At 40.0% G+C, this 12,549-nt stretch overlaps 1 protein-coding gene across 7 annotated transcripts in view; it reads left to right on the top strand.

Moving 5' to 3' along the window:
* SPHKAP (SPHK1 interactor, AKAP domain containing) overlaps positions 1-12,549 on the top strand; it is a 160,196-nt gene that overhangs the window by 109,163 nt on the left and 38,484 nt on the right. For all 7 annotated transcript variants that reach the window (XM_032400601.1, XM_032400624.1, XM_032400609.1 and 4 more), the window contains 3 exons: positions 3,486-3,545; positions 5,153-5,287; positions 11,354-11,609. In XM_032400601.1, coding sequence (XP_032256492.1) covers positions 3,486-3,545; positions 5,153-5,287; positions 11,354-11,609 — 451 coding nt within the window. The remainder of the gene's footprint in view (positions 1-3,485; positions 3,546-5,152; positions 5,288-11,353; positions 11,610-12,549) is intronic.

The raw sequence follows: 12,549 nt of genomic DNA on the forward strand, positions 1-12,549 counted from the left end.
TGTAGTGTTCCACAATGTTCATTGTTTGCGTATAACACCCAGTGCTCCATTCAGTATGTGCCCTCTTTAATACCCATCACCGGGCTAACCCATCCCCCCACCCCCCTCCCCTCTAGAACCCCCAGTTTGTTTCTCAGAGTCCATAGTCTCTCATGGTTCATCTCCCCCTCCGATTTCCCCCCCTTCATTTTTCCCTTCCTACTATATTGTTTCAGAGGTACAGGTCTGTGGTTCAAGAGTCTTACACAATTCACAGCACTCACCATAGCACATACCCTCCCCAATGTCTATCACCCAGCCACCCCCCCCCCCCCCCCCCCCCCACCACTCCAGCAACCCTCAGTTTGTTTCCTGAGATTAAGAATTCCTCATATCAGTGAGAACATATGATACGTGTCTTTCTCTGATTGACTTATTTCGCTCAGCATAATACCCTCTAGTTCTATCCACATCGCTGCAAATGGCAAGATTTCAGGGGGGTTTCTGATGGCTGCATAATATTCCATTGCATATATATACCACATCTTCTTTATCCATTCATCTGTCGATGGACATCTTGTCTCTTTCCATAGCTTGACTATTGTGGACATTGCTGCTATAAACATCAGGGTGCACGTACCCCTTTGGATCACCACATTTGTATCTTTGGGGTAAATACCCAGTAGTGCAATTGCTGGGTCGTATGGAAGCTCTATTTTCAACTTTTTGAGGAACCTCCATACTGTTTTCCAGAGTGGCTGCACCAGCTTGCATTCCCACCAACATTGTAGGAGGGTTCCCCTTTCTCCACATCCCTGCCAACATCTGTCATTTCCTGACTTGTTAATTTTAGCCATTCTGACTGGTGTGAGGTGGCATTTCATTGAGGTTTTGATTTGGATTTCCCTGATGCCGAGTGATGTTGAGCACTTTTTCATGTGTCTGTTGGCCATTTGGATGTCTTCTCTGGAAAAATGTCTGTTCATGTCTTCTGCCCATTTCTTGATTGGATCATTTGTTCTTTGGGTATTGAGTTTGATAAGTTCTTTATAGATTTTGGATACTAGCCCTTTATCTGATATGTCGTTTGCAAATATCTTCTCCCATTCTGTCGGTTGTCTTTTGGTTTTGTTGACTGTTCCTTTTGCTGTGCAAAAGCCTTTTATCTTGATGAAGTCCCAATAGTTCATTTTTGCCCTTGCTTCCCTTGCCTTTGGCGATGTTTCTAGGAAGAAGTTGCTGCGGCTGAAGTTGAAGAGGTTGTTGCCTGTGTTCTCCTTTAGGATTTTGATGGACTCCTGTCTCACATTTAGGTCTTTCAACCATTTTGAGTCTATTTTTGTGTGTGGTGTAAGGAAATGATCCAGTTTCATTCTTCTGCATGTGGCTGTCCAATTTTCCCAACACCATTTGTTGAAGAGACTGTCTTTTTTTTCCATTGGACATTCTTTCCTATTGTTTTTCCTTTTCTTAAAGAATTTCTTCCAAAATTGTATGTACATCAGGTCCTGAAAACCTGGATCATCCTCTGCCACCAAGATATGGAAAGATATATGTGTCAAGTATAAGCAAATGATTGGTTTATGTCTGGCTTTGTTCTGGTCTTGGCCCAGCTAGCAAGTATGGAGGGTTTCTTCCAAATGTAGGCAGGGTTTCACATCGCAGCCCAGAATGAATAGAGAGAAAATTCATCTTCAGAGAACAAAAGACAATATCAGAGGGTGGAGAAGTAGTTACTTCCCTTGGTCTCTGCATTATCTTCTCCCACTGTGATAGAAGATAAGAGCCTTGTGGTGCCAGGACAAGGTAACACACCTTTCTTTAAGGTGACTGGAAAACTGTTTAATCAGTTCAGTAAATGCAGTCCCAGTTGCATGTTATTCAAAGCCACTGAGTACGAACAGATACTGAACCAGTTTTCCAAGGGCAAAGTTCCAATTATTGTATGAATATTCACAAACTGCTATAAACCATGAACTCCTTCCAAGCACTATCTGCTATTCATGCCTCTCTTCATGCTGCCCCTGAAGGAACTCATGCCTTGTTCCTATTTAGACATCCTATTAACCCAATGGAGGAGAGCCTCTGAGTGAGAGTGTGGATGGCAGTTCGTTCCCCTTTTTCCCCCAAATGCCCATCAGGTTATTTTTAACAAGCAGATACTGTATCTTAGAGATATGCTGCAAAAATATTGTGAGTTCAGAAATCAAGAAAACCTTCCATTGGAGGAATAAAACAGTAGTGAGCTTTACACTATAGCAATGTATAACTATTGTAGTTCTTAAAGACTCACCGCAAATCTTTCAATTATGTTTTTTTAACTGCAAAAAGAGAAAAGATGGCCTCTGAGAAACCATAACCCCAAACAACTGAAATGAAAGGCCCCATATGCTTCCAAGCATCTACATAAGTCCAAACATCTGACTAAATAAATATCCAGATACTTAATGTTATCAGTTTTATATGGGCAAATTAACTTGTTAAGAGTAAAAAACTTGAATCGCTATGTACACCTGAAACTGATGTAACATTTTGTGCCAACCATACTCAATAATTAAATAAATAAGATTTCAATTAAATCAAATTTATTTATTTAAGGGGAAAGAAAAGAATATATCTCACTTCTTTATGTTTTAAGTTTTTCTCCCCATCTCCAAGCAAATGCCTATAGTAGACTTTTTTCTATGCGCTGTATTTGAGATTTAAGCTACGACAATTCTCTTGTTGTTTTTCTGAATTATTTTTTAAGATTGTCGCTATTGGTTTCATACTTTAGCTTATTCAGACATTTATTTAAGATGGCTAAAAAGGGGCAAACTAAACAACAGGATTAAATAAATGAACAAAAACCATGAAACAAAGAGAAATCCGCTTATCATGCATTGGATTGAAAACAAGAGGAGAAAGTGGGGGAATGAGAAAAAAAGAGAAATGGAGAGGAATTTTCATTGCAATTAAAAACAGAGGTTTAGGGGCACCTGGGTGGCTCAGTCGGTTAAGTGTCTGCCTTTGGCTCAGGTCATGATCCCAGGATCCTGGGATCGAGCCCTCATAGGGCTCCCTGCTCTGCGGGGAGTCTGCTCCTCCCTCTCCCTGCTTGGGCTTGGGCTCTTTCTCTCTCTGTCAAATAAATAAATAAAATCTTAAAAAAAAAAAACAATAGAGGTTTAGAGTATTAAAAGTCTTTTCTCCTATTTCACGAGATTCGATAACCCTTTATAAGTCTGAAGATTTTGTTGTGACTTACATTGACTTGAATACATAGAGACTGTTTCATTTGTTGGGACATGAATAGAAGAGGGCGTGCAGTGGGATCAAGGGAATTGTGACTAGGGTGTTAGAGGTTTGCACAGAAGCCCAAAGTTACAGTGGCTGTTTCTGTGTCAGACCAAGTGTACAAAATGTGCAGGATTCTCAAATCATTTTCCCCAAATGGATTCCATGCTTTCTTCGAAAAGAACTGCCACGTTTTTCACTTACTTGGCTGTTTTGGGTTTTTTCCCCAGGTTTGCTTCGTGAACCTGGATGTGAATAAGGATGCGTGCAGCACGGAGCACCTGCAGCAGGTAACACTGGGAACATGAGCTCTCTGGGAGCTCATGACAAAGGCTGGCTGCACCGACCAGAGAGCAGACATGACTTTATCTATAAATAGCGCTCATTCAGTTGGAAACTCTTTAGTTGAATGGCTTCATCACAACCCATTCCCTGACCCTTTCCCTGCCACCTCCCATGCAGATTGCCTTCCTTATACTTGGGAACCTTGCTTTCCCAATATAATAGAGCTGCTCTCCAAACAGGTGTTTTCCCCTGCCCGCAGGGCCTGATAGTGGCTTTCTCTGCCCCCACCTCCTCTGCTCTCAAACACCCTGCCTGAGATGATGTTTCCAAGGCTTTTCCAAATCTGCTTGACACCAGCCAGCCCTTCTCTGTGGCTCTCAGGTCTGCTCTTTCCTGCTGCTTTTATCAAACATTTTGTCCCTAACTTTGGTTTCCCAGTCCTACACTCAACTGGGGCTCAGACTCTTTGCATTCTGCAGCAAGTACGTATTCCAAACTTATCCAAGGTTGCAGGATCCTGATGTAAATCCTTGACAACATGCAAGAAATTGAAGGGCCCCTCAATCCTTTGGACTAGGGTCAATAGGGGGTCTGATAGGAAGAATTAATTGGTGTGATATGATTATCCTTTCATACCCAAAGCTGAAGGTGGCTTGACCTCACTATTTGGTATAATATAGTGGTGTAATAGACACTATTTGCAGGTTGACAGTGAGAACAGTGGGGCTGTGATCACTCAATTATTCCTATAATGTTTTTTCTTGACAATGCTGCAAATGCGTTTGAAGTTTCTCAAACCCAATTGCCCATACAGATTATCCATTATAGATTTCCACAGAGCTTCAAATATCATTCATCTGTGTAGTCCTGGAGGGATTTTTGGGAAAAAATATTTTTACATATGATTTCATTTAATGGACTTATGGTGCAGACAGAGTCTGTCAAAGAGAGCAGGAGAGACCAAAGCAAGTTGGCATCTTAGGGACTGTGTGTTTGAAGATTTATATGAGTGATTTGAGACAGTCTTCTGCTATGGCTAAGAGTAGAAACTTGGCACTGATTTAGTTATATGACCTTGTATAAACTAATCTCTGGGCCTCAGGCTACTTATGTGTAAAAAGAAAATAATAATGGTACCTAATCCATGTGGGGGTGTTGTGGGGATTAAATGTACTAAGGTGTAATGTATGTACAGTCTTTAGCATAGCACCTAGTATGTAGAGCAAAATCAATATTGGAAATTATTTTATTATTGATATGATTATTATTGACCTTTGCCAATAATATTAGTCAACAAATCTCTTATTACAAGAGTTAAAAGAGAAAAAAATCCTTACTACGTATACTTGTGATGTGACAGTATTTATTAAATATCTACTTTGGAAAATTTAGAACTAAAGAGTTTTTAAAGCTTTATGTTTAAGTAATTTTCTATTCCAATCTAAACCTTTATGTTTCAATTTCACACAATCTCTTCTAGTAATCATCTTAGTAGATTAAGTAATCTATTGCTTGCATACGTTATGTATTATTTTTGCAAATAAATAGTTTTGGGGTAGAGTTTTGGAGGTGAAAAGAAATTATCTAAACTACTTAATTTCTTCCTCTACAGAAATTGGTCAATGTTTCACCAGATCTTCCAAAACTCATCAGCTCCATGAATGTCCAACAGCCAAAAGAAAATGAAATCGTCCTTCTAAGTGGGTTAACATCTGGAAATCTCCAGGCAGATTTTGAACTTTCACAGGTAAGCGATGTAAGCTCTTGGTAAAATATTCATTAGTGATAAGTTATCTATAGTCAGTTCTTGGCACAAGTCAGTATGAACTTCAAACAGATGCTACACGTAAGCTCCCATAGCATAGGACCCCAAAATCTCTTTGTAATCAAGAAGAGTCTTCTTTTGTATTTCTTCTAAATATGCCACTCAGAGTTTGACAGAGCTTCCCTTACCTCAATGCCTAACATTTATTATCTTCTCAAGTTCATGATGCTAACTAGAGCAGACACACTGGGCATTGACTGCTTAGCTTGGTTTTCTTCAAATCTATTAGGTAATCAAAAACAGACTCGTCTTCTGTTTCACAAACAATACCAAAATTCTAATTCATACCATATGGTCCCAGAATCCTAACATTTCTTCTTTCTTCTTATATTTATTTCTTAGGATATACTAAATGAGCCAGGCTAATAAATATAGGATAGCAACCCTATGGATGGAAAGTGAGTTTCCTAGAAAGAGTGAAGTGAGTGAGTGAGTCCTTAAAGAGTGAATTTTCCTTAAAGAGTAAAATTCCTAGAAGAAATGAGCATTATTAAAAATAAAGCAAGAATTCAGACACTATTATTCTTTTTCAGTGTACTGATGTTCTTTGTTATTAGATAAATCATTATAACATTCTTTAAATTTTTACAATTCTAAATCGTTTATGCGATTTACAGAAACAAATATAAGATTTCTAAAGGCACACTGTATCAAAGATCGTGGATCTTCCCAAATAAGGTATGCTGATAGTGACACATAACACAGCTACAAATCAAAATGATGAACAGTTGTTTTCCTCCAGTCGTTCTTTCTTGGGTTTCAGTTTTGCTGGAAAATTTGAAAATATTCTTTTATTCTTCAGTCCTTCAAAATATCAAAAAACTCAGAAATCCACCCATTTGCATCTACTCCAGATGTTTTGTAAAAATCTGCACACAGCCTATTACAATTTGGTAATCAAGACTAGAAAAGGGGCACCTGGGTGGTGCAATTGGTTAGGCTTCCGACTCTTGGTTTCAGCTCAGGCGATGATCTCAGTGTGGTAATCTCAGTGTCCTAAGATCAAGCCCCATGTCTCTCTGTGCTCAGCGCAGTGTCTGCTTGGGATTCTCTTTCCCTCTCCCTCTCCCCCTCCTGCTCATGCTCTCTCCCTCTCTAAAATAAATAAATAAATCTTTAAAAAAAAAAAGACTAGAACAAAATTTCTCCTGGTCAATTTAATAACACATTTTCTTAGTGGTAAAATTAATCACCTGAAAAAAGAAAACAGAAATGGTTCTAAGTGACTTCTCTTTATATTGGGCAAAACTATGATGACAAAAAGTAATTTTCACATCTGAGTTTTAAAAGAGTATTTTTGCACCAGGCCTATTAGGATATGTAATTAAACATAACAGAAAATTGGATAATGTATAAAAGGAATGTAACGAAAAAGTATAGTGGGTAGATTATTACAGCTATTTGAACAGTGTATTCAGGACATGGATTTCCCCTTGTGGCCTCTTTCAGACTTTCTCTCTCTGTACCCGCTATCAGACAAGTCTCTTCCCAGGAGGAGGCACTATCCCTTTGGGTTCAAGTTGAGCAAGAGTGACTGTCTCCTCCAGGTGACTCACAGCAAAAGTCTAATTGTGTTCTATTGGCTCTCATGTGTCATGTGCCCATTTCTGAACCAATCACTATGGCCTGAGGATTGCAGTGTTCCGATTGGCCAGGCTGGGTCACATGATCAACTCAGAGTTTGAGGTCAGTTAACTCCATGTAAATCACTTGGACCGTGAGTAGACCAGAAAATGGTGCCCCACAGGGTATGAAAACCAGAAGAAGATTGAATGATGTGGTATCAGAAAAGCAGCACAGATGTTAATTGGGGTCAGGGAAAGTCCAAATGCCCAGGACTCATCAAATATCATCCATCAAAAACATATTTAACGGGGCACCTGGGTGGCTCAGTCGTTAAGCGTCTGCCTTCGGCTCAGGTCATGATCCCAGCGTCCTGGGATCGAGCCCCGCATTGGGCTCCCCGCTCAGCGGGAAACCTGCTTCTCCCTCTCCCACTCCCCCTGCTTGTGTTCCCTCTCTCGCTGTGTCTCTCTCTGTCAAATAAATAAAATCTTAAAAAAAAAAAAAAAAAAAATATTTAACATTCTGCATACTTTTCCTAAGAGCTGTCAAGAATTGCCTGTAAGCTGTAGCACTCTTAAACATTTCATTCTTCTCTATCCCAAGAGTCCCCCTCATTTCCTACATAGCACTTCACCCTTCTGCAGTCTCCCAAAGGTCTACCTCATTTTCTAGGTACCACAGTCCATGTGTTTTAATAGATCAGCGATGTCGGGCAGCATATCAATATGGAATCCCATGTTAGCCAACCATAGCCATAACCTAATTGTTTAAGGATAGTCTCAGTTTGGCCGCCTTGACTCATGGAGTTAGTTACCTGTTAATCCACAAATAATCATGTAGATACTGGCATAGGCAACTTGAGCTGGGTTAAGGGGAAGAAGTCTAAAGCAGTCCCCAGGGCATAACTATTGTTCCCAGTGACCCTGTGAAGAAGGGAATCAACAAGCCACTTGGCACCTTTGACCCAGGAAATTGCAACGCCAAAGATTTTCGGTAGTCCAGATAACAAGTTACCTCGCCTCTCTCAACTATAATTTCCTAGTCTATAAAATGGAGATTTAAAAAAATAACTTTCCTCTATTCTCAGAGACTAGACATAGTGATTTAATAAAATAAGAAGAAGCCACCTTGAGAAGGACTATTCAAATGAAAAGTGTTTTGCTTCCATGTCCAAAAAGGTGAAGTAGAAAGAAAATGTTATTTAAAGCAGAATAAGGGGCATCTGGGTGGCTCTGTCTGTTAAGTATCCGACTCTTGATTTTGGCTCAGGTCATGATCTCAGGGTCCTGAGATCGAGCGTCACATGGGGCTCTGTGCTGGGCTTAGAGCCTGCTTAAGATTCTTTCTCTCTCCCTGTCCCCTCCCCCTTTTCTCCCAAATAAATAATCCCAAATAAAAAAATTTCAGAGATGCATATTAGGTACAATAATAAGATCTACTACTGTGTCTGTCCTTTCTATGAGATGAACACGTAATTTTACTGGGCATGCATGAGTTCAAGGATGTCCAGGTGCAAACCACTCTTCTTTCCAAATTGCACATCCTCAGTGGGTATTGGAGTTTTGCTGATTAGACCAGAAAGCCATGGGGCAAATTGGAAAGTACATAGGAATTGGAGCCCTGTTGGGCTTGGATTGTGGTGCTGGCTCTTCCATTTTATATTTGTGTAACCTTGAAAGGATCAGTTAGCCTTTCTGTGTCTGATCTCTCTTCTGTAAAAGAGTAATGGCACCACCAATCTCATAGAAACCATGTGTGCCTTAAAGGTAATAGGATAGTCGAAGCACCTAATAGACTACAATAAAAATTATATAACAATACCTGCCATTATTTTACAGGTTGTATCATTTGGCCTTCACTTACCTAAGACTCCTAGGATGTTTATTTACTTTCAAGAAGATAGTTAAGAAAATATATTTTCTTTCTACAAATGCAGTAGCCGTGGAACATTGCACATTTCATGCAATCCTTTCTCTAAGTTTATTTTGAGGTATTACTTAACTGCTCATGTTGATTTAGTAATATCTCTTTTGATTCCTGCCACGATATATAAAACCTTATGTTATAAATACTCAATCTGAATGATAGAAAATGGCCAATACACAACCCTTTTTACCTATAAATATGGTAACTTCGTTTAATTCAACTTTATAATTATTTTTATTCATGCCTGATCCACTGGCAGGATATTGTGCCCCCCCCCACCCCCCATCCCCCATCTAATTCATGTTTCTACCTCCCAGCATACCTTGCATATAATAGACACCCAGAAAGTATCTTGTAAATTTCAAGTTAGTGCATTATGTCTGAATTCATTGGAAATAAAAGTAATCAAGCCAGCTACTGTTACTCTACAGCATTAGTTCCTCATCATCGTGGGGGATCTCAGACCCCTTGTGAATTTCATAAAAGCTATAGACCAGTGCTTCTCAAATGTTAATGCATGTAGGAATCACCAAGAGATTTTTCTTGAAAATACAGTTTCTGATTTACTGGATCTGGGGTGGGTCCTGAGATTATAGATTTCTAACAATCTGCCAGGCTGCTAGTCTACAACCCACACTTTGAAAAATGAGGTTATGAACCCCTTTCCTTGAAAAACAGACCTAATTACATAAGCACATAGATCAATTCTGTTTCTGAGCCCCCTTGGGCCCCTTGGAGAATGACTGGATTTTTCATTTTGTAATCAAGTGTCCTGGAATTATTCTAATCATAATATTCAACCAAATAGATTAATAAATGACATTTATGTAAGAAAAAAGATATACTACTTTCAGAAATACAATATGGATGTCTATGTGTCTGTATTTCTCTGCATGTACACATACTTACCCCTTACACACACATGTATTCAGACTCAAGGATTCCAAAATGGCAAGTTAACTAGGATTAGACCCAATGAACTCTAAATGCAGATAAGCATTTGATTTAAATAATCCTCTTTGTAAGATAAACATGTATACGTAGACTATTTCCCCCAAACATTTCAAATTCCACTTTGATATAAATTTATTTAGCTTTCTCCTCCCCACTAATTCCTGTTTCCATTCAAAGAATTTTCTGTTAAAAATTACTATGAATCAGTGTATTGTCCCTTTTATGAAAATAAAAATCCCAATGCACAAGATATGTTTGTAATTTACTAGTCATCTGTGCAGGAGCAATTGAAACTTTTATCACTATTCTAGTGAACAACAATATGGAGAGCGGAAAGTTCGTAGTGGAGAATAAGGATATGGTCTGTCACCCTAGACGAGAACAGAATTAATAGGTCTCACAGGGACACCATCCAATGATTTGGGCCTCCTTATCACTGCTTTCCTCATATGCTGGCCTTTTATTTTTTATTTTTCTTTATTTCTATTGTTATGTTAATCACCATACATTACATCATTAGTTTTTGATGTAGTGTTCCATGATTCATTGTTTATGCTGGACTTTTAGAAATAATCGGTGCTCTTCCGGGGGACTTCTTTGTACCTCATTGTGTCTGCTTCTTCAGATGAGCAATACACATAAATTCTAACTGTAGTTAATAGAAATACTGAAATACTGGCAGAGGCTTTACTGAACATCACCAAGGCAGAAAAGGATCTTGGTCTGAAAAGCTGGGACTCGGGTTAATCAAGAAGGGTGCCCAAGACGCCTCAACATTGCCCTCAGCTTGACTAGACTTCAGACAGGCTTCTTCCTGACTCCAGGCGCTGACACCCTTTTCTTAGAACATTTCCTTTAGAAAACATCGTTAGGAGTCTCTGCCCCTTTGAGATGTAAATCATTTGAAAAGGCTTATGCCAGGTTTAAAGCCCAGGAGTGTCTTTTTCAGAGACCTGAGAACCATCTCTGAAGTAAGATCATCAAAGAAGATAGTTTCCCTTTCTCTGTGGAAGGATGGGAGCCTAGATTCATTAGGAGCCTGACTCCAATTTGCAAAACCACCTCCTGCCATGCAGATACAAGAACATTAGCTTTTCCTCTGGATAAAGCCAATCAGCAAGTGCAGAAGGCCTGCAGCCCTCTGATACCAGCTCTTAAAAGCCCTTGTGCTTGTTTCAGTGGATTTGTGGTCCAGGTCAGTTCTGGCCCCTCTTTCCTACTTTAAGAGCTTTGAAGAAAGTCTTCCTTAACCTATTTAACTCTGCCCGGTGCCACTTTTGCTTTGACAGGAGACAACAAAAATATGTGATGCAACTGGTCTAGTTTCCCCGAAGTCAGACTTTCTCCTAGGTACCCTGTGTGCCCGAATAGCACTTGAGTCTTTTTCAAACCATGCATCAATCAAATCCCAGAAGATATTCCAAATATTTTAAACATCCCCCGCTCCTTGTAACGAGAGAGACTGGTGGAAGAAGAAAGGTCAGAAGCAATGATTTTTTATTCTCTCTTTCAATAAATGCCTTTTTTCCTCTCTACTTTCAGTGCCCTTGGCTGCCAGATATCTGCTTGGTCCAGTGTGCGAGAGGGAACAGGGCAAACAGTACCAACTGCATCATCTTTGAAATCAACAAATTTTTGATTGGTCTCGAACTGGTGCAGGAGCGGCAGCTCCACCTGGAAACAAACATCTTAAAAGTGGAGGATGACACCAACTGCTCTCTGTCTTCAATCGAGGAGGACTTTCTCACCGCCTCTGAGCACTTGGAGGAGGAAAGTGAGGTGGAAGACTATAGGAGCGGTGAGAACTACCCCATGAAACAAATGCGCATCCTGAAATTAGTCACCCTCTAAAAATGAGTGAAATTTCAGGAAAGTTTCAGGCCATGTCAGTTTGGCTGACACATCACAATCTTCACATGCCAAGTTTAGGGAGGGCAGGAGGATAACAGACCATGAGTGAGGATGCTGACTCATGCACTTAGACTTGATGGTTGGATGGCTCCATTTTCCTAACGATGCATAGGGATGCTGAAGGACATCCTCCTGCCTGCCAAGAGGCTAAGACTATCACAGGGAGGAAAGTTATCTTCCCTGAGACTTCCACAAAGCCACGTATTAGTTGAAGCCAACTTAAACTGGCCTAATTCTAGCACTGCCTCTTTGAGACTGTGAAGCCTGGATTGGTTACCTAGTCCTTCTGAGCCCCAGTTTCTTTATCCAGTATTTGGGAGTATAATAATGCCTCTAGCACTGTTACATTTACTATATTCAGGTTTTTGTATTTATGATATTTACCTTTTATTATGGTAAGGACAGAAGGAAATAACACAAGAGAATACTTAGCACTTAGCATTTATTCAGTTTTGATTGACTGATTCAAAGAGCTCAGTGAACGATGTGTTCCTCTTCCCCACTCTTAGCCACAGAGGAAAGGATATTGCAGATGCTGTTGTCAGTCCCTGGGACAAGTCCTACCCAAACTTCAGAGCAAAGTTTTGCAAGAAGGCTTACTATGGAGGTTGCTGTAAACATTCTTCTTCCTCCTTCCGTTTGCACTGGGAAGCTCTAAGATGCAACTGTCTGGGTTACTTTTCCCATGGAGCCATGGAAAAAGATGATCAAGGGTGCCTGGGTGGCTCAGTTGGCTAAGCGTTCGCCTTCAGCTCAAGTCATGATCTCAGAGTCCTGGAATCAAGCCCCCTCATCGGGCTTCCTGTTCAGCAGGGAGTCTGCTTCTC

Source organism: Phoca vitulina, unplaced genomic scaffold, assembly GCF_004348235.1.
Source record: "Phoca vitulina isolate PV1807 unplaced genomic scaffold, GSC_HSeal_1.0 scaffold1, whole genome shotgun sequence".
NCBI lineage: Eukaryota > Metazoa > Chordata > Mammalia > Carnivora > Phocidae > Phoca > Phoca vitulina.